Genomic DNA, 25,604 nt, shown 5'->3' with positions numbered 1-25,604 from the left:
ACCAGTGTTCTGGGTTCCTCGCCTCCCTCCTTGTGTGGGGGGGAGTAGGGGACCCTGTTGAAACAGTTTAATAAAGACCATGCTTACTAGCTGCTTTGCTTCTCAATACTCTCTGGTTGGCCTCTGTTATTTTCTCCTACTGATAGAGAACCTACATAAGGACTCTATACGGGCTCTTGGATACCTCATAAGGAATAAAGGAGCCGGTTGTTTTTTTATAACACTCTCTAAGGAATACAGTGGTACCTCGGGTTACATACGCTTCAGGTTACATACGCTTCAGGTTACAGACTCCGCTAACTCAGAAATAATACCTCGGGTTAAGAACTTTGCTTCAGGATGAGAACAGAAATTGCGAGGTGGCGGTACAGCAGCAGCAGCAGGAGGAGGCCCCATTAGCTAAAGTGGTGCTTCAGGTTAAGAACGGTTTCAGGTTAAGAACGGACCTCTGGAACGAATTAAGTACTTAACCCAAGGTACCACTGTATCTCTGTTGGAACAGTTGCTGGGCAGTGCAAGCAGTAGGGAGGACATTTTCAAGATGGCATAGGATGGGGTTAATAAATAACTAGCAAAATGCCTGTCGCTTTGCTGGAGGTGTGTGGGTGTTTGTGTGTAGGTGGGTAGAAAGAGAAGTTGCCTCTATTGCAGCATCTGAATTTCTATGGTACATGTATTTCCTTTCAACAAGGGAGGCCCAACAACCTCTGCCAGGGGCGGAGTGGAGGTTTTGCCTTCAACAGTGTCCCCAAATACAGCGTTTTACTTGCATGGATGAAGACAAACCATTAACATAACTTATCATGGGCATATATTTTACTTCCATTGCCAGAGGCATCATACCAATTTTCTGGGAATCTCAAGTGGAGAGTAGTTTAGGGCTGCTTTGGTCTTCCCAGTGGCATCTGCTTGGCCTACTGGGAGAATGGGATGTGGGATTAGATTAGTCTTTTGGCTTGATCCAGCAGGGATCATTTTATGTTCCTAATTTGGCAGTCAATTTAATGGGGTACTTATGGGCACCACTGAGCTAAACCCCAATCCTTGAACTGACACCAGATATATATATAAAAAACATTGCAGGAGAGAAAAAAATACATTCTACACTACTCTATTAAAATAATTTTAAACAGCAAGGTTTTAATTTCCTATCTTCTCATTAGCAAGCAGGTTCATCTGCAAAACTCGACTTGGGCGGGGGCAGGGGGGTCGAGGTCACTGTTATTTCCAAGTATACTGTATTAATAATAATAATAATTTTTATTTATACCCGGCCTCCCCAGCCAAGGCCGGGCTCAGGGCGGCTAACAAGCAATATTACTATTGCATTAGAAATATTTTAGTATTATTAGAATTATTAGTTATCAATTATTAATTATATTATTGATTATTTATAATTAATTATAAATATTAATTAATAATTAATAATAAAAATTATTAGAAATATTGTATTAGAAGTATTAGAAATATTTCCAAGTCCTGCATGTGTTGTCTCGTTTTGTTTTTTAAAACCCGTACGCGAATCACTACGTACTTCCGCCCCCTCCTTGACCCGCATATGGCGGAGCCGAACCGGCACCGGAAGTGGAGGCGGCGTCAATTTCCCCTGCTCTGTATATTGACGCAACTTCCTCCTCCTCAGTGCCCGGATGGGATATGGAACGCAAAACCCCCAATGAGGGAAGCTCCGCCATGTGCGCGTGCGTAGCAGGGAGAGGGGCGAAGTGGGTGGGGCAAGAGGAGGCGCGCTAAGAAAGGGAACGCGGCGCCCAGCCGGTCAGAAGCAGCGGCGGCAGCGGCAGCAGGAGCAGCTGCGCGCAGGCGCACTGGCGGCGGGCTGATATTTAAAGGGACCGCACCAGCGGCTGCTGCTGCCGCCCCCGGACAGGGAAGGAGGCGCCGGTCTCTGTTGTTTTTTTCGGCGGGGTGGGGGCCAGAGGCTTCGCTTCTCCCGCCCGAGAAGATGGTGTGCGGGGGGTTCGCCTGCTCGCGCAACGCGCTGTGCGCCCTGAACGTTGTTTACGTGGTGAGTGTGACAGGCGGGCGGCCCCTCCCTTGCCTTAGCAAGATGGGGGGGGTGTTTTGGGGGAGGGGGCCTGAGAAAGTGGGGCGGGGAGGGGGCTTGGCCATGAATGGGGCAGCTGTGGGCCCTTTCAGGATCACAGCAGGAAGTGTCTTCCTTCCTTTTTTAAAAAAAGAAAGGGGTGGGGGAGGGGTTGAGGGGGTGGGGTTTATGGGGGAGGGGTTGAGGAGTGGGGGTTATTTGGGGGGGGTCAGCTCCTCCCTCTCCCTGGGATAATAGGTGAGGGTGGAGCAAGGTGGCTCTCTTGGGTGGCCTCCTCCTGCCTGGAGAAAGGATGGCAGGCCCTTTCCCTCCCTCCCTCCCTGGTGGGGTGGATGTGATGTGGGGAGGGTTGAGGTGGGAAAAGGAAAGATCTGGGTTTTTAGGCCAAAGCCCACGAGACCCGGGAGGACTGGAGAGGTGCGATGCCAGGCCAGTGCGGGAGAGGGGATCTGGCAATGGTACCCGCCTGGAGAAGACCAAAGAAGTTACAGAGTGCAGCTTTTGTTGGTTAAAAAGGATGCTGAGCCTCCTGTTGTGTCAGCTGCGTGTTTCTCTCCCCATCTAGTTCTAAGAGGCTGTGAGGTGTACAGTGGTATCTCGGGTTACATATGCTTCAGGTTACAGACTCTGCTTACCCAGAAATAGTACCTTGGGTTAAGAACTTTGCTTCAGGATGAGAACAGAAATCGTGCTCCGGAGGCGCGGCGGCAGCAGGAGGCCCCATTAGCTAAAGTGGTGCTTCAGGTTAAGAACAGTTTCAGGTTAAGAACGGACCTCCGGAACGAATTAAGTACTTAACCCGAGGTACCACTGTACTTGTGTGCATTTTACCAGTACTGCTGCACGTGTGTTTCTTTGCTAGAACAGGTCAGAGTTTTCCTTCCGTGCTTCTCCATTGCAGATCTGGAACATTGCTTCGGGCTGCTCCTCTGATTACTTGGAAACTGAGATAAATGAGCAGGGAATGGCTATTACCTAGTTTCTTGCTTGTGGGTGTTGGCATTCCCCAGCATTGGCCTATAGGCCTCCTCACCAAAAAGTAATCTCTGCCGTTTAACTAGGCCCCCAGTTAAACTGCAGGGAAGCTTTGATCATCTGAGGCTTTCGCATACGAGCAATAACTTGAGCAAATGTAAAAGGCTGCTTTAATAGCAGTGCAGTATTTCATGCGCAGGAAGTATTAGATAATGGTGTTATGAGCAATGGATGTCTCAACTACTTGGTGGACGGTTGTTGAGACCTAATATACCTCTGCTCTGCTAAGATGTACAAAAGATTTAGGGTGAATAAAGCATGTCTGGGTGAATATAAGGGTGTTTGTTGGGGTATGTGTTGCTGTGATAATGCTGGAATATTAGGTGGAAAAAAGAACAGAACTTTAAAAGACTCCTGAGTCTGATTAATTTACTAAGTTACGCTGCAATTCCAAACCTACGTATTGGGCATTAAGTTCCACCGGACACATTATCTGAGTAAATGTGCATAGGATTGCGCAGTCAGGGAGGAAAGATCACTGAGTTAAGAGTAGGCCAGTCTGCACCAGGTAACCTGATTCCACATTTAACAAGCCAACCTGTAGGCACATGGAGTGTTCCTACGCAGATGTCCCTGAAAGTACAAGTCACTTTGAACTCATATTTTTAAGCAAAGTATGTTTTTATTTTTTATTTTTGCTTTGAACACTTAGGCCAGTGGTTTTTAACCAGTGTGCCGTGGCACCCTGGGGTACCTTGAATGATGGTCAGGGAGGCCGCAGGCTACCGTGGCCTCTGTCCCTTTCACCTTCCCTCCCTTCTCTGATGCCCTCTTGTGTCTCTGCCTCCCAAAGGCTTTCACAGCTGTTTGTTGCAGCAGCCCTGGCTACAAGCTCCCCAGCTGAATGGTGCTTCTGGGGCTGGCCAGAGGGTGCTGGTTGCCAGAAGCTGAGGTGGCCCCGGGATAAGCAAGCAAGCGGGCGAGGGAGCCCAGCCAGCCAGTTCACCAGCCCTTGCTGTTAGGAATGGAGTATAGACAGACAAGTCCCAGATGCCTGTGGGGCAGTGTGAGGAGGCATCTCTCTTTAGGGCATGGGGGGGGGGGCAGATCAGAGACCAGGGGTAGCATCAGTGGCTGCCCAGAGGACTCCCAAGGAGATGGGAAGGGTGGGGAAAGGAGAGGAGGCTGAGGTCAACACTCCACAAGGGAGGTTGTTCGAGAAAGGGTGAGAGGCTGCCAGCTCTGCAGGCAGGGGGTGGCATAACTGGGTTCCAGAGCCCCACAGGGGTGCCCTAGAAAGACTGTAATTGGTCAAGGGAGCCATGGACCCAAAAAGGATTAAAACCTCTGCCTTAGGCAGTAGAAAATCTCAGCTCGAAGATTCAAGTGTGTGTTGAACGTCTTGCAACCATTGCTTCTTTTCCCTGTAGTTTGTAGGATGGAATCTACCTGAAATCAATCATCCCTCTCCTCATGTTCTTCAACATGTTCTGGGGGGGAGGTGCAAATGCTTCTACCAAGCTGCTAGTAGAGAGGAAAGGATGAAGAAATGTTTGCTGGTAGGACAGTCTCTGGGAATTCCATGTTTTCTGGTCAGGTGAAACTGTAGCCCAGCCATGCTTGCATCTTTAGTGCAGGAATGCAGTTAAAGAGTTTGTTCAACAGTGTGTCCTTGCCGCCACAATTTCTTGGCCCAAACCAAGAGTGTTAATGTGCAGGAGATATTCAGATATGTTGACATTCAGGGCTGAGCATCTTCAGTAGATCTGCAGTTCCGCAGAAAATGTCCAGCTTTTAAAAGAAGCAAGTATTTGCCCCTTAATGGTTGCAGGGGCAAAATGTTTTTTGCCTCCCCTCACCAGTCATTTCTCACACAAATCAAGAGAGGATTACGTGGGCTGTATGTTGCACACGCCCTTCTCTCTTCTGTGTAACCCCTGTTCCCTGCTAAAAATGAATTATCTTGATCTTGCTGGACATTTGGAAATCTTCCAAAAACTTGGAGTTAGGCCAAGCTATGCAAAATAAGCAGATAGTTGTAACATCATCTGATTTTGTATAATTTATCCAAGTCACAGAACATGAATTCTTCTATGGTGCAGAGGATATATAGTCTTACAATTGCTTTTACTTTACCAACAATATTCCTGCCATTATGATGGACACCCTTTACAGTCTCCTGTAAAAATGGTTGTTCCCTGTGAATCCAAGGTAATGGGGCTGTGCTCATGGATGTAGTTACTGTGGGGGCAAAGCATTCTTTTTGTTAGGCTGGGCAGATTTTGGCTTCCACCTCAATACCCTTTTCTTGATTAGGAGAATCGTAGAGTTGGAGGAGGACTTGAGGTCCTTAGTCTTTCTGCCCTCTGCTTCGTGGAGGAAATTGAGCTAGAGCCTCCCCAACAGATTATGGTCCAGTCTCTGCTTGAAAACACCCCACAACCACAATGAGAGCCCACCACTCCTCTTGGTAACTGGTTTCCTTGTGTAACTCCTCTTACCATCAAGTTGTTTTTCCTAAGGCTCTGCTGAAATTTAACCTATAACGTCAGACCATTAGATCTAGCTCTTGCCACCTGGAAAAGCAGAAAACAGGTCTTTGCTCACATAGAACTGAAAGAGGACAATCTTCAAGTACCCATAGAGCTCTGTCATGTCCTCAACATCCCCATCTTCGTTTTTTCCACCTCTAAATTATTCAGTTACTTAAATCTTTCTTCATTTATTTTCTGCAACCCTCTTCATTGTCCCCCTCTGCGTCTGTTCCAGTTTGTCTGTATTCTTAAAGTGTGGCATCCAGAACGTGACACACTGCTCAAGATGAGTGTGAGGGCTGCAAGGAAGTCAACAAAAGTCATTCACTCTTACAAATAAAGATGACCAGTGCTGGCAGCTGAGGAGCACGGCGTCCTCTTAGTGGCTTGATTCTCGGTGAAGAGTGAGGATCTGATTTAGCCCTTTAACTCAGTGATGTCCTCGAGTGAACCAAGTAGAGAAAGCCATGCAACCAAAGATTCACTATAAAAATACCAGAACAAAAATACAAACCCCATTTCAAATAATATTTACATTTTATTGCATGTATATAAAGCTCTGGTAGGTCACCAGTTTACTGGAATGATTTATAAGGAGGAGTGGAGCAGCTGAACTGGAGAGTCATCAGCAGATGTTGCAAGTGATATTAAGTGCTGAAGTGGGATGTTCTTCATTGTCTCTGTATGAGGGCAAGCACCTAGCTTTACACGACTTGCTACAGCATGTCTGCCCATGCTCAATTCTGTATCGGTTGGCCTGGGAGCAGCTTTGAACCATTTAAATGCAGTTAACATAATTAAAAGTTAACATCCTGGATGGGTCCAGGGCCAGCAAGAAAATATTTAAGAGTGCTTTAGGTGAATTTGTTATTGCCTTAGTCACTATGTTGTAGTGTGGTCTGTTCTTCCACCTGCTTTTATCTAGGTGTTTAATGTATTCTGTGTTATCTGTAGAATATGGCAGTAGCAGTGAAGGAGAGCACGGGTAGGGTTTGGGGTCGGGGCTTTTGGTGGGCCACAGGCAGCTGGAAAGGCTCCTGGAACTTCTTCCCTGATCTCTTAGGAGATGCAGAACCAGTCTTGTAAGTCACATATTTCAGTTTCATCATCTGTTTGCTGCTGCAAGGATTAAGGAAGAAGGCTGAACCTGCAGAGCAATGTGGGGCAATGGGTGTGCAAGGATACAGGAGCAGTGACATCATGGGATTCCGCCAGCTGATCAGGGGTTCCCAAAATCTGGTCCGCAGACCATTACTTCATTCAGTTGGTCTGCTGAACATCTGTGGATTTGTGGCTGAAGACGGGAGATGGCAATCCATCGCATCAATTATTCATACTGATTTTTAATTGTGTTTCAATTTCGGCTTTTATTTCTTACATTGTATTTTATTCTACCACTGTTTGAATTCTGCGGAATACAACACATAAGAAATGGCAGGGCCAACTAGAGTACAAGTATAATTAAAATCCTACAGCATCTAGTAGAGTGCATTATCATTGCTACAGCTGGCAAATAAATAAATAAGCAGTCCACCTTCAGCAGTTTTCAAGTTGTCCCCAGCCACTTTGGGCGGCTTCCAACGAAGATTAAAAATACATTAAAATGTCACACATTAAAAACTTCCCTAAACAGGGCTGCCTTCAGATGCATTCTAAATGTCAGGTAGTTGTTTATCTCTTGGACATCTGATGGGAGGGCGTTCCACAGGGCGGGCACCACTACCAAGAAGGCCCTCTGCCAGGTTCCCTGTAGCTTTGCTTCTCGCAGTGAGGGAACTGCCAGAAGGCCCTTGGCGCTGGAGCTCAGCATCCGGGCAGAACGATGGGGGTGGAGACGCTCCTTCGGGTATACTGGACCAAGGCCGTTTGGGGCTTTAAAGGACAGCATCAACACTTTGAATTGTGCTTGGAAACATACTGGGAGCCAATGTAGGTCTTTCAAGACCAGTATTATATGGTCTCGGCGGCCGCCCCCAGTCACCAGTCTAGCTGCCACATTCTGGATTAGTTCTAGTTTCCGGGTCACCTTCAAAGGTAGCCCCACGTAGAGCGCATTGCAGTAGTCCAAGCGGGAGATAACTAGAGCATGCACCACTCTGGCAAGACAGTTTAGGGCTGAATGACATGTTTTATTGGCAAATGTGCTTCCCAGCTGGGGAATGCCAATTTAGTAACTGGGTATTTGATTGGGAGGGTGGGTGGTTTGATAGGCTGGGGTGTGCATGCGCACGCATGTGTGTGCGTGTGTGCTCGCACTCTTAACCATTTCCTGCCCACAAATACTGTGTTTGAATTCCTACCCTACAAGGGTGGAACAAGTGCCAGGACGGAGGTTGCAGGTCAAAAGTAGTAAGGGGAAGAAGAGTTAAGCACATCCACCTGTGAGCTGATCCTCCCTTGCAAGTGCTGCCAGGTCCTTTATTTGCATTTATACGGCAAACATGGTTTCGAGGTCCCTGCATGTGTTGTGTAAAATGTAATTCTGTGTTCTAGAAGCTGCTAATGGGTGTTGAAATTTCTCAAGGGCAACCATGAGAGCTAGAAATATGTTTTAAAATAGATCTAAATGCCTCTGATCAGGATTCCATTATTAGCTCTCTAATCCCATATTCCATGCTATTACTGCTGTCGTTTCTTTTCATATGGGTTTTGAGATTTCCTCATGTAGTCATGACATGCAATATAGATATTACACTTGCACAACCATAAAATAAAATAAGATAGCTTAAAACAGAACAATTGTGGAGCAGGGTGCATTACAGTTGACAACCATTTCACGCAGGGGTTCTGTTCCTGACCCCCACGTGCATTGGAGGAGTGCGCATGAGGACCCCCGCCCCCATTACACCCTCCCCCCAATTTACTTTACTTTTATTTTATTTCTTCTCAGTTCCCCTTGTTTGTTTGTTTATTTATTATTATTATTTTAAATAGTAAATTTTATTAGTACTTTCCATACAACAACGAAAAACAAAAAATAACAAAACACAAAAACAAGCATATGAAAAACAAATCCAAATCTTACAAATTAATAATATAAACACTAAAAAGGAAAACAAACATTGACTTCCACCAATCCCACAGCACCTCCTTTACCTCTCATTGTATCTTCCTGTTTTCCTTATCATCTCTATCCTAGCATCTACATATAAATCCCTCTTTCTTATCCTTTCACTTCACAAGGTTATTCCAGACTCAGCCAGATTTCTGTCCTCAAACCTTGGCTTTTAAGGTATTTGTTTAGGCACTCCCATTCCTTTTTCAATTCACTTTTTGGTTTCCCATTACACCCATTTAGTTTCATGCTTTTTTGGGTCACTTCCAGGTCCCGCAGTGTGTGCACGTGCGCAACTGCGTATCATTTAGATGCACATTAATCGGTTGTTGCCTGTACTACCATTGCAGGCTGATTGCACAGCACGGTGTAGTACAGGACTAAACTTATTTTGCCTTCATCACCTCAATATGTTATTTCATGTGGCACAATACTGGTTTATGCTGCAGAAGTTCTCTAACATATCAAATGTGTAAGAAGGTACTGGCAGTATTGAGATAAAGATAACTTCAGTTGGGAACAGGGGCTGTTGAACACTGATAGCCTTCCAGTCTTCTCAAATTATAGCATGCACTCAGTTAACATGTGCACTATAATTTATCTGTGGGCTTGTGTAAATTCTAAATATGAGTTTAGGTCTCAGAACAAAAATGGGAAATGTTAATGGCACTTCTAGCATGAAGGAAAGTATCTAGGGACTAAACAAGAAGCGGCGAATAAGACAGGTGCAACAGTCAAGAGCTCTGATCCTGCTAGTGAATGGATGATCCATTTTTCAAATAGCCCCAAACATGTAGAGAATAATAATAATAATTTTTATTTATTTATACCCCGCCCTCCCCAGCCAAGGCCAGGCTCAGAGCGGCTTACAAGCAATAATAAAAACAAGATGCATGATTACAACTTAAAAACAAAAAGAAAATACATTAAAATAATAGAACATTAAAATTGCTGCCTGATAAATTTCTTGCGTTTTTCAAGGAAAGCCTTAGATAAGCCAAAATGAAATCAAGTCACAGATGATGGGAAGCCTGATCCAGCAACCTGCCGATTTAGAGGACTGATTTTAAACAAGTATTTGTGCCTGTTGACTTCCGTAGGATTAAACCTCTTTAAATCTGAAGCATGCATGTGGCTGAAATGAAGAGGGCAACCAGAAAGAGTTGAAGATACGGTGGTACCTCTGGTTATGCACTTAATTCGTTCGGGAGGTCCATTCTTAACCTGAAACTGTTCTTAACCTGAAGCACCACTTTAGCTAATGGGGCCTCCTGCTGCTGCCGCACTGCCAGAGCACTATTTCTGTTCTCATCCTGAAGCAAAGTTCTTAACCCGAGGTACTATTTCTGGGTTAGCGGAGTCTGTAACCTGAAGCATCTGTAACCCAAGGTACCACTGTACGTATGAATGAATTAAGCCTCAAAGGAAAGAAGTGCTAGCGCTGCCATTCCCGCCCTCCTTCTGTTCTATGCTTCCAACTCCTCCATTCTGACTCCCCTGAATTCTTCTTTCTTTCCAGCTGGTCGGGCTGTTGCTGATTGGCGTGGCTGCCTGGGGCAAAGCCTACGGCATTGTTTACAGTCTCCACATCATCGGAGGGGTCATTGCTGTGGGTTTCTTCCTGCTTCTGATCGCCATCGTGGGGCTCATCGGTGCTATCAACCATCACCAAGTCATGCTGTTCTTTGTATCCTTCTGTGCTGTTGCCAAGCGGGGACCATCGCGTCCGCCCTGCCTTCCAGAAACCGGTACTTTATTTTCTTGCCGTGCAGACACGAAACTGGACATGCCCAGCTATAAATTGCACCATTAGTAGAAGCAAAGAACTCTGCCGGTCAAGAGGGGGTTAATGGTTTTATTCTGGTCTTCACTTGTGGGCTTTTATGGGGTGCGGGAAGGAAATGGAAGCACACATACTTCGCCTAAGATGTTTATAGGTTTTTCCTCTTTCTTTAGTCTTTGGAATATTGGGATTGCCAAAAAGGACACACACGCACACACCTTTTTTTGAAGCTGGCATTTGGGTTCACGCTGAGGGTCTGCTCTGCAGATTCTTGTTCTGTCTGTGGTGTTGTGTGGAGAGCCTTGCAATGTAATGCATTGATGAAAGGAGGAAAGCAACTTAGTGGAGGTTCCTCTCTTAAGGCAAGTGGGCTGGAATTTGATTACCACCTAATCCATCCCTCTGACTCAGTTAATTCTACCCCTGCATATTAAGTGTAAGTCTGCAAAGCATTGTGGCCTGAGTTGTGGCAGTCTCTTTTTAAATTTGCACCTTGCCCCTTCCTCCGTTTTGCATCTCACAACAGCCATTCCAGATAGCTTAAGTGGAGAGATGTGACCTTTCCAACCCAGTGAGATTCAGAACCAAGCAGGGTTTATATGACACAAGGGTGTATGCTGTCGTCTTAAGGTTCATGTGTCTTGGATGTGAAAGTCACTGGTGTATGCTGTCTGCCTGGAGAGTTGGACATAATGGAAGCCCAACAAAAGTTAACATCCCTGGGCCTTGTTCTCCTCTCTAAGTGAAACTGAAGCAGGGTGTGATACCATTAGGGCAAGTTTCCTCACCCTAATCCATGTCTTTATATCCTATAGTTGAGTAAACTTGCAGCGCGATGACATCACAGGGGATGTGGAGAATTGCACGTATACACCGCACCCTGGGATCATGTAGCGAAGGGCAGGAAGTAAGTCCAAATAAATAAGGACTTTGGGAGAGGTGGGCAGCTTCTTATCTGCCATATTACCGTATTTTTCGCTCTATAGGACGCACTTTTCCCCCTCCAAAAATTAAGGGGAAATGTTTGTGCGTCCTATGGAGCAAATGCAGGCTCCTTGGCTTCAGCGATAGCAACTCGAAGCCTCCGAAGCGCAGTGGGAGCACTCCCTCCATGCTCCGGAGGCTTCGTGTTGCTTTCGCTGAAGCCTGGAGAGCGAGAGGGATCGGTGCGCACCGACTCCTCTTGCTCTCCCGGCTTCAGCGAAAGCAACATGAAGCCTCCGGAGTGCAGCGGGACCTCACGCTGCACTCCGGAGGCTTCGGGTTCCTTTTGCTGAAGCCAGGAGAGCAAGACTCTCCTGGCTTTAGCAGAGAGGGAGAGCTGCGCAGCGCCCCTTCAGCCAAGCGGGAGGAGAAATGGAAGGGGCTCCGTTTCTCCTGCCGCTTAGCTGAAGGGGCGCTGAGCAGAGAGGAGGAGAATTTTTTTTTCTTGTTCTCCCCCTCTAAAACAAGGTGCGTCCTATGGTTGGGTGTGTCCTATAGAGCGAAAAATACGGTACCTACCGTATTTTTCCGTGGATAAAACTATAAGACTGTTTTCCCCCCAAAGAAATAATGTCAAAAATCAGTGGGCGTCTTATATGTGGATAGTGCTGAGGGTGGACTGGCGATTGGTTGTTGCCCAAAAATAGGGGGCGTCTTATACATGGGGGGGAATCTTATAGACGGAAAAATACAGTAATTCTGCCAGAGGGTCAACCCAGGCATTTTCAGTTACTCCTGCCAATAAGTTCAAAGCATACAAAAATGGAAGTGGGGGAAATAATGGCCTGAGGGCTGTTTTTTCCTAGGGCTGCCATACGTCTGGAATTTCCTGGAAAATGCCAGGATTTGGCTGCCGAAAGTCGCATCCAGGCGGAACTTTCGTCAGCCGGTTTAAATGTCCGGGGAAACCCAGAAGTATGGCAGCCCATTGTGGAAGTAGGTTTTTTGCCCAAGTTTCTCAAAAAAACTCACCAACTTTGGCAAAAGAAAAAGGTCAGCAACTTTTGTGTCCGGATTTCCACCTCCTGAAATATGGCAACCCTACTGTTTTCCTGCACCACAGTACAATGTCCTGAGTTTCAGGTATACAGGTATCTGCCACAGGAAGCTTCAGTCAGTCACTGTGTTCCTTGTAAAAAACAAACGAACAAACAATTATTTTATTACTTTACCATGTATGGCACCATAGCCGCCAACTCTAAGGGGCCCAGCTCTTTTGATTCCCCCTCCACCAATATTTTTTCCCAAAAACTTACTCCAGCGTGTTTCAGATATGCAGTGCGGCCCAGTGAGCAACACAGATTTATCAGTTGGATGTGTTTGCCAGCGATGTGTGTTTTTGAAGAGACAGCTTAGTATGAAATCCCACTCCTCCCTACAAGGGACAATGAGATTGTCTGGGCATCGTTTGCCTCTGCTTTTCAGTGCCTGGCATGGAACGATACGAGGAGATGTCCCAAATATTCACTGGTTCCAGTAGCTTCTAGTAAAATTTGGTTTGGCAGGGATGGTTTGTGGAAAAATAGCCTCCTTTGAAGTGGTGATGGTTGCTTCGAATGTGGATGGGGGAAACTCTTTTAATTAATAGGAAAGTACTTAAGAAGAGTTAAGCACTAAAATTACAAAATAATAAACTTTTAGGATGCTAAAAGTAAAATAACAATGTTTCAGTGGACAAAAGGCCTATGTAGTTCTTAAAGAAAAACAGTAGCTTAAGGAAGATGTTCATTATTTTCATAGGGTGGCATTTTGTGGGGCTGGGGCTGCCTTTCTGTATTTAAAGTTTAGCTTCCCCTGTCTACCCTAGTCCCAATATTGGCCAAAACCATCCAAGGGCGTGTCAGAAATGATGCACACAATAGTTGGCGATGAATGGCATTCTGCCTTTTACAAAACTCTGGAAGCAGCATGGCTTTCTTTCATATCAGGTTTGGCAAACTTGTTGTCTTAACTTCTGCTGTACAAAAAAAATGGATACCATTTGGCTAGAGAGGCTTATATGTAATAAATCTTACTGCCACCTTCCACCTGTTAATACCAAACCGCATGGTTTCATGTCAGTATCACCTGTGTTTAGAGGGTGCTGCACTCTTAAGCTGGTACTCGGCTAAGTTTTACACAATGTAAACCCACTGAAATTAACAAACACGAGTAAGTTAAGTCCTGAGTAAAGCTTAGTTGAGGAGGATGTTTGGCATGCCATTGGATTGTTCTGGAGTTTGCTTGAATCCACTAAGACAGGGGTCAGCAAACTTTTTCAGCAGGGGGCCAGTCCACTGTCCCTCAGACCTTGTGGGGGGCTGGACTATATTTTGAAAAATATATATGAATGAATTCCTATGCCCCACAAATAACCCAGAGATGCATTTTAAATAAAAGCACACATTCTACTCATGGAAAAACACCAGGCAGGCCCCACAAATAACCCAGAGATGCTTTTTAAATAAAAGCACACATTCTACTCATGGAAAAACATGCTGATTCTTGGACCGTCATTGATAACCCATAGTACATTGCTATGGTAACCCAGGTTTTGTGGGATTGTTACAACACATGTGGCTGATGTATGGGTGATTAAATAAAAAAATCTGGCATGTGGGGGGAAAGGAAAGAAAGAAATGTAGTTTGCTAAGTTGTACTGAAAAAGCCCTTTTTTTCTGAAAATAGCCGTAAGCAAAGGAAGACTAAGCTTCACCTAGTTTTCTGCTGACACAGTTAAATTTCCCAGAAATGAGCTTTGGGCTTTTTAGAGGGAGAGGGTGGTTGAGGGGAAAGGCAAATGACACTCAAAATGAAACCACAGAGCACCTCAAAGTTTCAGGTGGTGTTTATCTTGAGGCTGCTGGCTGCTGTTTCAAGACCACAACATCTGAGAGAGGACTAAGAAGGGTGTGGCAAATCAGGGGTCTGGAGGGACACCATCCATTCACTTTTATGGGAGTACTGTAGAATACATCTCTCCCCTCACCCAGCCTCCAAATTGAGATCATTTCTGTTCTTGTGGATTTCTGAATGGAACAGCAGAGTTCATGAATGACAGGATGTATGCACAGGAGTGATCAGATCACCACTTTGTTTCCTCAGACGCCTGGGAAGTGCTGATGTAAGATTTCCCAGTAATTACTGTTAGGGAAAGGGACGTGGTTGATGCTGTGGTCTAAGCCACAGAGCCTAGGGCTTACCGATCAGAAGGTCAGCAGTTTAAATCCCCGCGCCGGGGTGAGCTCCCGTTGCTCGGTCCCTGCTCCTGCCAACCTAGCAGTTCGAAAGCACGTCAAAGTGCAAGTAGATAAATAGGTACCGCTCCGGCGGGAAGGTAAACTGCGTTTCCGTGTGCTGCTCTGGTTCACCAGAAGCGGCTTAGTCATGCTGGCCACATGACCCGGAAGCTGTACACCGGCTCCCTCGGCCAATAAAGCGAGATGAGCGCCGCAACCCCAGAGTCGGTCACGAATGGACCTAATGGTCAGGGGCCGCTTCTGGCAAACCAGAGCAGCGCACGGAAATGCTGTTTACCTTCCCGCTGGAGCGGTACCTATTTATCTACTTGCACTTTGACATGCTTTCGAACTGCTAGGTTGGCAGGAGCAGGGACCGAACAATGGTAGTTCAATGTAAGACCCCTCTTAAAAACATCTAAAGAAGGGTGGCTTTCAGAAGCCGCTTCCTTCCGCACCAGAACTGTGTTGCCTCAAAATCTCCCTTTCTTGCTAATGTATGGCAGGTATTCTGCGCCTTTTAATCTGATCTTCCAATTGTGTCATCGCTGGAGGTGGGGAGCATTAAGGGACCAAGGAGATATGGATGTTGAAAGTCTTAGAAGTAAATTTGGTTTTGAAGTCGCTGAAAGAGAATTCAGAACACCCTTCACAAATAAAGGATGGTATCTTGGGAACCAGCAGTAAACTTTTAAACCTGGAGTTAAGTTTACAACTTAAAGAAAAAATAAGGCATTTATTCCCTGTGTGTCCAAGATATCTGCCAGAGGTGGAAAAAACCCTCTTAGAAAACTGCTTGGTATACCATAAAATGATAAGAGTCTAAAACACAGTGATCCAACTTTCCAGACCATGAGTACACAGAATCCTCAGGCCACACACACACACACACACACACACACACCGAATTAAGTTTCGATACCTTGAATAAAATGTTTTAATGTTATTTAATATACAAATGTTTTAATGTTATTTAATATACAATAATATATCAATAGTAATAACCTTGAATAAAATGTTTTAATATTATTTAATATACAATAATATATCAGTAAATATAATTAAATGCACAATAAATTGATTTAATATATTTAATTATTAAACAAAAGTAATAGATGCTCTCATCAACAATGCATTACCGAAATAATATTTTTTTTAGGCTTTCAGGAGTTTTTTCTCGAATGTTACCAAGGGCATTTTTTTAAAAAAGGCACCAGGGACTGCATGCTGGACCACCCTGGTCTAAAATGAAACATGACTGAATACATTTCAAGTTGAAAACTGGAAGAGGTCGGAGGTGTTTTATCTGCAATTAGCTCTTCATTGGTGCTTCCCTTTAGAACCTCTCTACTTTCTCAAGCATTTCCTTAACGTCACTTTCTCATCAGTACATGATCATTTTAGGCCTAGTGTTTCTCTTCCAGTTTGGAGTCTCCTGTTCGTGTCTGGCACTCACAAGAAGTAAACAGGTAAGGGCACCTTCCTGCCTTGAAGTTCATTCAGGTTTGGAGGGAACTCGTGGAGTGTGTTTTTTTAACCTGCAGCTCAGGTTGGGAGAGAGATATTGCTTGGGAGAAAAACAAAAAGGTAAATCTTCATTTGCACATCACTACTTCCAGCTCAAAGGGACGTGGGCGGCACTGTGGGTTAAGCCACAGAGCCTAGGGCTTGCCGATCAGAAGGTCGGCAGTTTGAATCCCCGCGACGGGGTGAGCTCCCGTTGCTCGGTCCCTGCTCCTGCCAACCTAGCAGTTCGAAAGCACGTCAAAGTGCAAGTAGATAATTAGGTACTGCTCCGGCGGGAAGGTAAACAGTGTTTCTGTGCACTGCTCTAGTTCGCCAGAAGCGGCTTAGTCATGCTGGCCACATGACCCGGAAGCTGTACGCCGGCTCCCTCGGCCAATAAAGCGAGATGAGCGCCACAACCCCAGAGTCGGCCACGACTGGACCTAATGGTCAGGGGTCCCTTTACCTTTACCTTACTTCCAGCTCAATTGCACCCCCTTCCCTCCAGCGCATCCCATCCAGATCTTAAGCACATCAGCGAGTTTCTTCTATTAATTGGGGATGCCGGACGGAAGAGTATGCTCAACCTCCTCTCCCTATAGCACCTTTACAGTTCCGAGCACACAAAAGTTGCAGGCTAGTGACAATGTGTAGTAGCCTGCTGGAGACTGGTGAAAGAGGGACAGGTTGCTCCTGCCCTTTCCCAGCAGCCTGTTGCAATCCCTTCCTCTGTTCTTCCTCTGGTGGCCTACAGTCGTACCTTGGAAGTCGAACGGAATCCGTTCTGAGTGTCTGTCCGACTTCTAAAACGTTCGGAAACCAAATCACAGCTTCTGATTGGCTGCAGGAAGCTCCTGCAGCCAATCGGAAGCCGCGGAAGCACCATCGGGCATTCAGGTTCCAAAAGAACATTCGCAAACTGGAACAATCACTTCCGGGTTTGCGGCATTCAGGAGCCTAAATATCTGATTTCCAGGGTGTTTGGGATCCAAGGTACAATTGTATTTGGTTTCTGTGCTGGGAAAGGGGAGGTCCTCTTCCGCAAGACTTCTCACTCACCCACATGCAATTCCTTCTTGGCCATGGATACCAGGCCACTACGTAAATAGCAAGGTTGCTTTAGTAATTGATTTTGGGGTGCTTTTATTCTAATTTAACCATTTACCATGAATTAAACTTGCCACCACCACAGCAAAAAAATTCCCTGTCTTCATTCCTGCTATTCGTTATGAATTGAGAGGGGATTGTATTTCAAGTAACACGGAATGTCTGCCCTCCCTATTTTTTACTTTCCTCTCAGGAAAGTCTCCTGAATGGTGCGTGGGAAATGAGCAACGACACCAAGAAGTCACTGGAAAACAGCTTTAACTGCTGCGGGCTATTCAACAACTCTCTCGAAGCTAGCAAGAAATTCAAGGCTGATGTTGAAATGTGCAAAGCGGTAAGTGTTCATTTCACCTTGAACCCTTTGTGTCTCGGGTGACAGAGAAAGATCTCCATCCATCACTAAATTACTGGGGATAACGGATCTCAAATTAAGACGGCTTAGTCAAAGGTCTGCTCCTTGAAGGTGGCTGGATGATTGTCCCTATACACTGTGAAAAACAGGCTGTCAATGAATATACTTAAATGGTGAAAACATATTGCTGTGATTGCAGTTGTTTAATTAAAGTTGGAGGTCATGGGCAATGAGACAACCAGATTTGTGACTTGACCTAGCAGACCATTGATTGGCTTCTAAAAAACCATTGAGGTTTGTATGCACTGATAGTTGGCAATACCTAATGCCTGCGCTGATGGAGCAATCTGCATAGTGCTGTGTAGGATTTCCCCCAATGTACAGAAGCAGTAGAGAACTGTGTTAAAACACAGGCCATTTTAAAATAAACGAAACAGCAGTATAAATCCCGACAGCTAAAAAAAATAAATTATACAGTACATCTCTTTTTACCGGAGTCTCACTTTTCCTCTTCTGCTGCTGATGTCTACAGAGGCCTACTTTCCCTTAAGAAACCTTTTCTGTTCTTTCTACCTTCTTCCATTCAGGGCACTTAACCAATTCCTAAATTACCAGACCATCCACAACTGTGTATTTCCTCCCATTGTCATTTTGATCAGTATGGCTGGCCATTTAAGACTGAACAGGGATCAAATCCAGTATTTTGCCTCTTCTTATTAGTACTCTTTAACACTAGCCGCCCTTCTGTTCCTTTTGTCTAACGTGCCTTGGGGTATTTCCCCTGCCCTGCCCCTTTCTCTTTTCTCTTATTTTCCAATTGCAGGGTTGTTTCTTTGCTTTTTCAAACTTATAAAATGGGCTTTGCCTAGGGATCCCCAGCTCTTTACAGAATATTTTTGCTAATATACTTACTGTCTCATACAGGATGAGCCAGACTTCTTCTGTCTGGGAGAGCCAGTGTGGTGTAGTGGTTAAGAGCGGTAGATTCGTAATCTGGTGAACCGGGTTCGCTTCCCCGTTCCTCCACATGCAGCTGCTGGGTGATCTTGGGCTAGTCACACTTCTCTGAAGTCTCTCAGCCCCACTCACCTCACAGAGTGTTTGTTGTGGGGGAGGAAGGAAAAGGAGATTGTTAGCCGCTTTGAGACTCCTTCGGGTAGTGAAAAAGCGGGATATCAAATCCAAATTCCTCTTCTTCTTCTTCTTCTTCTTCTTCTTCTTCTTCTTCTTCTTCTTCTTCTGTTTCACAATTGCCTAGATAAAACATGGCATTTCAGGAGAAGACTAGCAAGCTGTATTTTCAGAGATGTTTGTCCATCATTACTGATCTTTCCCCGCTACATAGCGTAGAAACAGTGTCTCCCTGCAAGTGATAACCAGAGTCACAGTGCTTTTTTTCTTTTAACCTTCCCACCTTGCAGCCATGCACAAAATCAAAAACCGGGTGCATCAGTTGCGGTGAGGTGATGATGGAACATGCGGGCGAGGCCTTGAAAATCCTTGGTGGAGTTGGACTCTTCTTCAGTTTCACAGAGGTAACTCTGTCTATTAGGCTGATTGGGGGAGGAACAGGAGAATATTCTTTGTACATCATTGGTAGCTTTGCCACCCCCACCCAGGGCTCTTCCTGTACAGCTAAGAAGCAAATCTCAACAGCTGCAGACTGTGCTGGTATGAATGGTAATGATGTAAAAAATCGTACCAGTTTGAATTTCTGCCTGATAATTCAGATATTTAATAAAGGAAACTAGCTGCACTGGGGAAAGAGGGCAGCCATTAGGCTAGATGGATGGTTGCTTCGGGACGCGGATGGCGCTGTGGGTTAAACCACAGAGCCTAGGACTTGCCGATCAGAAGGTTGGCGGTTCAAATCCCTGCGACGGGGTGAGCTCCCGTTGCTTGGTCCCTGCTTCTGCCAACCTAGCAGTTCGAAAGCACGTCAAAGTGCAAGTAGATAAATAGGTACCACTCCGGCGGGAAGGTAAACGGCGTTTCCATATGCTGCTCTGGTTCACCAGAAGCGGCTTAGTCATGCTGGCCACATGACCCGGAAGCTGTCTGTGGACAAACGCCGGCTCCCTCGGCCAATAAAGCGAGATGAGCGCTGCAACCCCAAAGTCGGCCGCGACTGGACCTAATGGTCAGGGGACACTTTACCTTTTAAACTTGTCAATAAGACCTCAGTAGGGAAAGGGCTGCAGCTCAGTGGTGGATGCAGGTGGTCATAGGTGCAATTCCAGGTATCTGGGCTGGGAGAACCTCTGTCTGAAACCTGGGAGAACTGCTGTCAGTCATTTTGGATGATACTGAGCTAGATTTGCCTTGGTATAAGGCCGCTATGATCCTGCCAACCAGCAGTTCGAAAGCACATCAAAGTGCAAGTAGATAAATAGGTACCACTCCGGCGGGAAGGTAAACGGCGTTTCCATATGCTGCTCTGGTTCACCAGAAGCGGCTTAGTCATGCTGGCCACATGACCCGGAAGCTGTACGCCGGCTCCCTCGGCCAATAAAGCGAGATGAGCGCCGCAACCCCAGAGTCGGCCACGACTGGACCTAATGGTCAGGGGTCCCTTTACCTTTACCTTTTATGGTTGCTTCACCTTCTCTTGACATCCCATCAAGGCGATTCTGCATCTTCCCTATTTGGAGAATTCAGTTTGGATTGCATCTCTGATGTGACCCACATCATCACGATAGTTAATACTCCATAAGTAACATATTGAAGAAGGTGATTTGGGGTGTGATTTTTCAAGTAAGTCCCATAACTAGATCCTTCCCCCCTTTTTCTCTTCCAGATCCTTGGAGTGTGGCTTGCCATGCGCTACAGAAACCAGAAAGACCCCAGAGCCAACCCCAGTGCCTTTTTATAGACCATCACATTCCCCCATCTTCTCTCCACCACCTTCCCCAACCAACCATGTGTTTTCCTTTTAATTAGTTGCACGTCCCTTATTCAAGAGATCCTTTTCCGTCACGCAAGAAGAAAAGCAATCCTTGAAGCAGCTGTGAGGGAGCTGGGGTTTTTGCCATTCTGCCAAACTGCTGATTGGATGAAATAGCAGAGCAAAAGTTCCATCCTTGACATGAAGCCTTTGGCAGGTGGCAAAGACGACTCTGCCTTTTTTGGGGGGGAAATATGGAGTTATCCCTTTGCAGAGTCACTTATCTAATTGCAGCTCATAGCTACAATCACTTCTGTGTTTTTAAAACTTGTACTTTGGGTCATTGTCTTTAGTGGGGGGCTTTGTTTTTAAGGCACGGGTTGAGGGGAACCTGTGGCCCTCCCAGATGTTGCTGGACTCCATTTTCCATCACACTTGGTTTTGCTGTGGTCTCACTTGGGCTGAGGGCAGTAGACATGAGAGGCACGTGCAGCGATTCTGTAAGGGAAGTTTTTAGATTTCAGCTGAACTACATGGGTGGGTCTTTTTATTATTATTATTATTAAGAAGTCGTGGGGTTTTTTTTTAATCCATAAGTTGAATTTTGCCTGACTTAATCATAAGTGCAGGTTCCCTCCTTCCGAAGGGAAAGCAGGGGCCTGTGTAAACCTTTCAAAGAACTGGATCACCCATAATGTAACTGAAGTTTGCATCTAGTGTGCACATTTTTAAGCTGGCTTGAAAGTGGTTTTTCTGATGACTTGTTCTAAAGGAACAGAGGACCAGAATCTCGTCGGTCTACTGAGTCTCAGATTCCTAGTCCCTTTGCAGTCCTCCTATCCCTTTGGTTCCTTGACTGGGGAAAATAGGCTTGAAGCTGCTCGCAGAATAGATAAGCTCTAGTGCTCCTAGAATATTAAGCGCTCTTCAGGCTCTTCTCCCCTAAATCGATCCAGTAAGGATGTACAAGGGAATGCATAGCTAGCTCCAGGGGCATGTTTTGAACCCTAGCCCAGTTCATGTCCCTGCAGATACTTCCAGTCTTGGTCTACTGTCATTTAGTTATAGATGGGCAGCAAGAAGCTGGAACCACAATTCCACTGAGCACCGAAATGCTGTAAATTTGTACTAAGCTCCTCCTGTGCTGGTGCTTTCAGCTGGCAGCCTAAGGGGAAAAACTGCTAAGCTGTGGGTGCTTCTTTCTTCTATCTATTTGTCCCTGAAAACTCACCTTGGCTGTTTTAGAAGAGGTTACTTGGACTTCAGTAGGGCGTCGCCAATTTCTTCTCCAAGAATAATGCATATTCGTTGTTGGAGCTCTTAGCTGCCTACAACGGACTCCTTTTGAAACCCAACATTACACCTTATCTTCTGAAACCTTGGAAAACACCCACAATGGACTCCTTCCAGAGTAGCGGCTGGGCGGCGACGATGGCAGAACAAAGGATCCGGCAGCAGGACTGTTCAGCATCTCCACAGGCTCAACAAGGGTAGATGTGACCTACTGCCTTAAGGGGCGGGGCGGGGGAGAGTTACAACGGCGGAGACAATGACAGCCAGAGCGGGACAATAGGGGACGTTACTGCTGCAGCAAGAATGTTCCCTTTCCCCACAAACCTAGCCTCTTGGGGCAGCAAGGACTCTCCCATAAGGGGGAAGATGGGTGTGCCTACAGGTGAGAAGCAAAAGTCTGTTCCCTTAACCATCAGCACAAATGGGCACACACCTGGCACTTGGCAGAGTGGAGAAATGGAGACGTTGGAAAGCTAGGTTAAGAGGGCGGTGGGTTGTGCAGAAAAACATGCATGGATAGCATTAAGCCTGGGCTAGGTGTACCTGTGGCTCACAAACTGCTGTTGGATTCCATCTCCACTCTTGCCCCTGTCAGCAGTGTCAGGGGTGATAGGAGTCCTAGTTCAGCACCACCTAGAGCAGCCTTTCTCAACCTGTGGGTCCCCAGATGTTGTCGAACTGCAACTCCCATCAGCCCTAGCTAGCAAGGCCAGAGCTCAGGGATGATGGGAGTTGTAGTCCAACATCATTTGGGGACCCACAGGTTAAGAACTGCTGATCTAGAGGCACAGACGTTCCTCAGCCCTGGCTCAATGTGAATGAGCAAACAAGGAATTTCAGAGTGAAGACACTGGCTGCAGCACTCCTCCCTCCAGTGGTGCTAGCCAACGCTAAACCATGGTTTGACAGTGCCACCACCAAACCCATTCTCTCTGCCTCCCCCTCCCACAAACACGTTAAACAAAACAAATCTTGGTTAAAAGCTTGTGGTTCACGTACAATGAATGCTGAGCCAAACCATGGCATAGCCCTGGAGAACATGGCAACTGCCATATTTTCTCCAGGACGCCACTCGTTCACACTAAGCCATGGTTAGACACACACAAACCAGATTTTATACTACACCGCAGTGACTGCTCTAATGGGCACCATGCTATTTATTAATTTGGGGTGGGGGGAGAGACACCTTTTTGCAAACATGCACCAAAGTATGAGGCAGGTTGGATAAGGTGGCAGCTTCTGCAGAAACAGTTGAGCCAAGGCGTGTACTGATCAGGTGTAAAACTGCAGCAGGCAGTATGACCATGTACAACTAGTTACTGGCTTGAGCTTGGCCTAGCAAGGGCTAACAATATTTAAAAGCTAGAGATGGTATTGCTCTGTACTACCCTAGAGTAAGCCAGAAAGAGGACTTAATTCTATTAAGCAAAGCTGTTGGCACCACTCTTTTGAGCTAAACTGCTGGGGTGGGAGACACAAGGCAAAGCTGAACAGCAGCAGCAGGGGCTGATCAGAACAAGCTAAAATGCACTTTATTTAGGGTATAGAGCACATAAACGTTGCTATGACTCCTAGCCAGGTTAGTATTGCGAGCAGGTCTGTCATCCTATTTACTTTAGAGGAAAGACTAAACAATATGCCTGCTCAACCACAGGGCAGGCAGCTTTGCCGGCTGCTTCCAGGGCCCTGGGAGACTTCATTCAGTGCTGCCTAGTTGCCCTGAACTTTTGGTAGTGGGGGGAAGAAGAGTGGCACAGGCTTAATGTGTGAGAAAAAAAGACGCAATGCTCAGAAGTTCACATCACCAGATGGCTTTGTTAAAATCAATATACTTCTACCATCATGTACACTGACTGCTGCCGTTGTAGATTGGAGTTACTATTTGAATAAAGTACATTTCTCTCAAACCCAGGCCTTGTGAGTCTCGGGGAGGAGGGTCGTAGAGAGCACACTTAAAAACAATATGGTACTCAAGTGCAAAATCCCACCAGCCATCTTGCTTGTCATGCAATTTTATGTGACCACCGAGATGCAAATTTAATACATAATAATTTGCATGATTTATGTTTACCAAAGAGAAATGATGCTCAAGTCATTCTCAAGCTCTTACAGAGCAGGGATGGTGTTTCATCTACTAAAAAACTCTATGAAAAATGAAAATCTTCAACCCATTCTCAAAATTTTTGCATATCAGCATTCTTGCCAGCAGAGGGCAACATAATTCCCTTTGGATTTAAGCCAATTCAAGAGGCCTGTATCTTCAATTTTTTTGATTGATTTTCCAAATTTATAAACAAACAAACATAAATCCTAACTGTAATTATTCCGCTATTATTAACATTGTTAGGTGACTTCCTCAAATCCCCCTGGCTGAGTTTCAATGTATATCATTGTGACAGTTTTCCAAAATTAATTTCTCATAAAATTTACTTAGTCAATTAACTTCTCAAGAGGCCTATATCAAAGGAATAGCGGTGGAAGACAGCGAGCTCTTGCCATCTTTTAAGTGAGCATTGTCCGCTACCTAGAATTGCTTTGCAAGATCAGATCGGGTCTCCCCACAGTCCAGCAAACCAGGCAGGCGAGAAGACAACGGGCCTTCCTTCGCAGTTTGTCCCTAGCATCTACTATACAGAGGTAATAAGCTTTCTTATTAAAAGTTCTTCCAGTAACTAAGCTGTCAAGTGAAGACTTGTATGTGACACAGCTTGCCGCATCTCCTGCAAGCAATGTGATTTAATGAAGGAAGTTGACTGATTTGCCTGCAAGGCAACTGCAGGCTGGAGAGGCTCTGTGAAGTTATCTTTCAAGAGGTGACTGCTGCTTACCAGAAAAGGAAACTGCTTCTGACAAGGTTCTCATTTGAGAGTAGTAGGCAGTTTACTTGAGATAAGATTGCCTCTTGCACCCAGGGCTGAAACATAAAGAAATACCCTCCAAATTTGGCAACAAGGAAGCCCAAGAGTATATTTGCATCTACAATTCTCCAGTTATATGTTCATAATTGAGATATTCCAAAGGGATTTGGGGGAGAGATTGAAGATTTTCAATGGGCGAGCGCTGGCTCACCAGACAGGGGAGTGCAGAGGGTGATTTCCCAGGAAGGCGCTCTGGCAATCTTCAAAGGGACACCCACACATCCTGGCAGGAGTGGCCTGACTCAGACACGGGGCAAATTCTCCTGTATTTGTTGTCGTTTAGTTGTTTACAACTCCTTCTGACCCCATGGACCAGAGCACGCCAGGCCCTCCTGCAGGTCTTCCACTGCCTCCTGCAGTTTGGTCAAACTCATGCTTGTAGCTTTGAGAACACTATCCAACCATCTCATCCCCTGTCATCCCCTTCTCCTTGTGCCCTCCATCTTTCCCAACATCGGTCATTTCCAGGGAGTCTTCTCTTCTCATGAGGTGGCCAACGTATTGGAGCCTCAGCTTCAGGATCTGTCCTTCCATTGAGCGCTCAGGGCTGATTTCCTTCAGAATGGATAGGTTTGATCTTCTTGCAGTCCATGGGACTCTCAAGAGTCTCCTCCAGCACCAGAATTCAAAAGCATCAATTCTTCGGCGATCAGCCTTCTTTATGGTCCAGCTCTCACTTCCATACATCACTACTGGGAAAACCATAGCTTTAACTTTAACACCTTTGTTGGCAAGGTGTTGTCTCTGCTTTTTAAGATGCTGTCTAGTTTTGTCATTGCTTTTCTCCCAAGAAGCAGGCGTCTTTTAATTTTATGGCTGCTGTCACCATCTGCAGTGATCATGGAGCCCAAGAAAGCACTCCTGTATACCCACAAACAAAGGCTTGCCAAATGTCCTGTTACATTATAAAATAGTTACCTGCACTGTTAC

At 45.7% G+C, this 25,604-nt stretch overlaps 1 protein-coding gene across 1 annotated transcript; it reads left to right on the top strand.

Moving 5' to 3' along the window:
* Nucleotides 1-1,759: 1,759 nt before the first annotated feature.
* TSPAN31 (tetraspanin 31) lies at nucleotides 1,760-23,663 on the top strand. The gene is made up of 6 exons (XM_080995087.1): nucleotides 1,760-2,026; nucleotides 10,149-10,316; nucleotides 16,003-16,083; nucleotides 17,421-17,561; nucleotides 19,001-19,114; nucleotides 20,377-23,663. Exons 1-6 carry the CDS (start codon nucleotides 1,964-1,966, stop codon nucleotides 20,449-20,451), a joined length of 642 nt encoding a protein of 213 aa, XP_080851213.1. The 5' UTR covers nucleotides 1,760-1,963; the 3' UTR covers nucleotides 20,452-23,663.
* Nucleotides 23,664-25,604: the final 1,941 nt, after the last annotated feature.

Source organism: Podarcis pityusensis (genome assembly GCF_964106645.2).
Source record: "Podarcis pityusensis genome assembly, chromosome: 2".
In the NCBI taxonomy this organism is placed as follows: Eukaryota; Metazoa; Chordata; class Lepidosauria; order Squamata; family Lacertidae; genus Podarcis; species Podarcis pityusensis.
This window is presented reverse-complemented; position numbering and strand designations above follow the sequence as displayed.

Coding starts and splice junctions, on each gene's coding strand:
- TSPAN31 (XM_080995087.1), top strand. CDS start 1,964: ATGGTGTGCGGGGGGTTCGCCTGCTCGCGCAACGCGCTGTGCGCCCTG. Junction 10,317..16,002: donor ACCAAGTCATGCTGTTCTTT/GTATCCTTCTGT, acceptor CTTTCTCATCAG/TACATGATCATTTTAGGCCT. Junction 17,562..19,000: donor ATGTTGAAATGTGCAAAGCG/GTAAGTGTTCAT, acceptor CCCACCTTGCAG/CCATGCACAAAATCAAAAAC.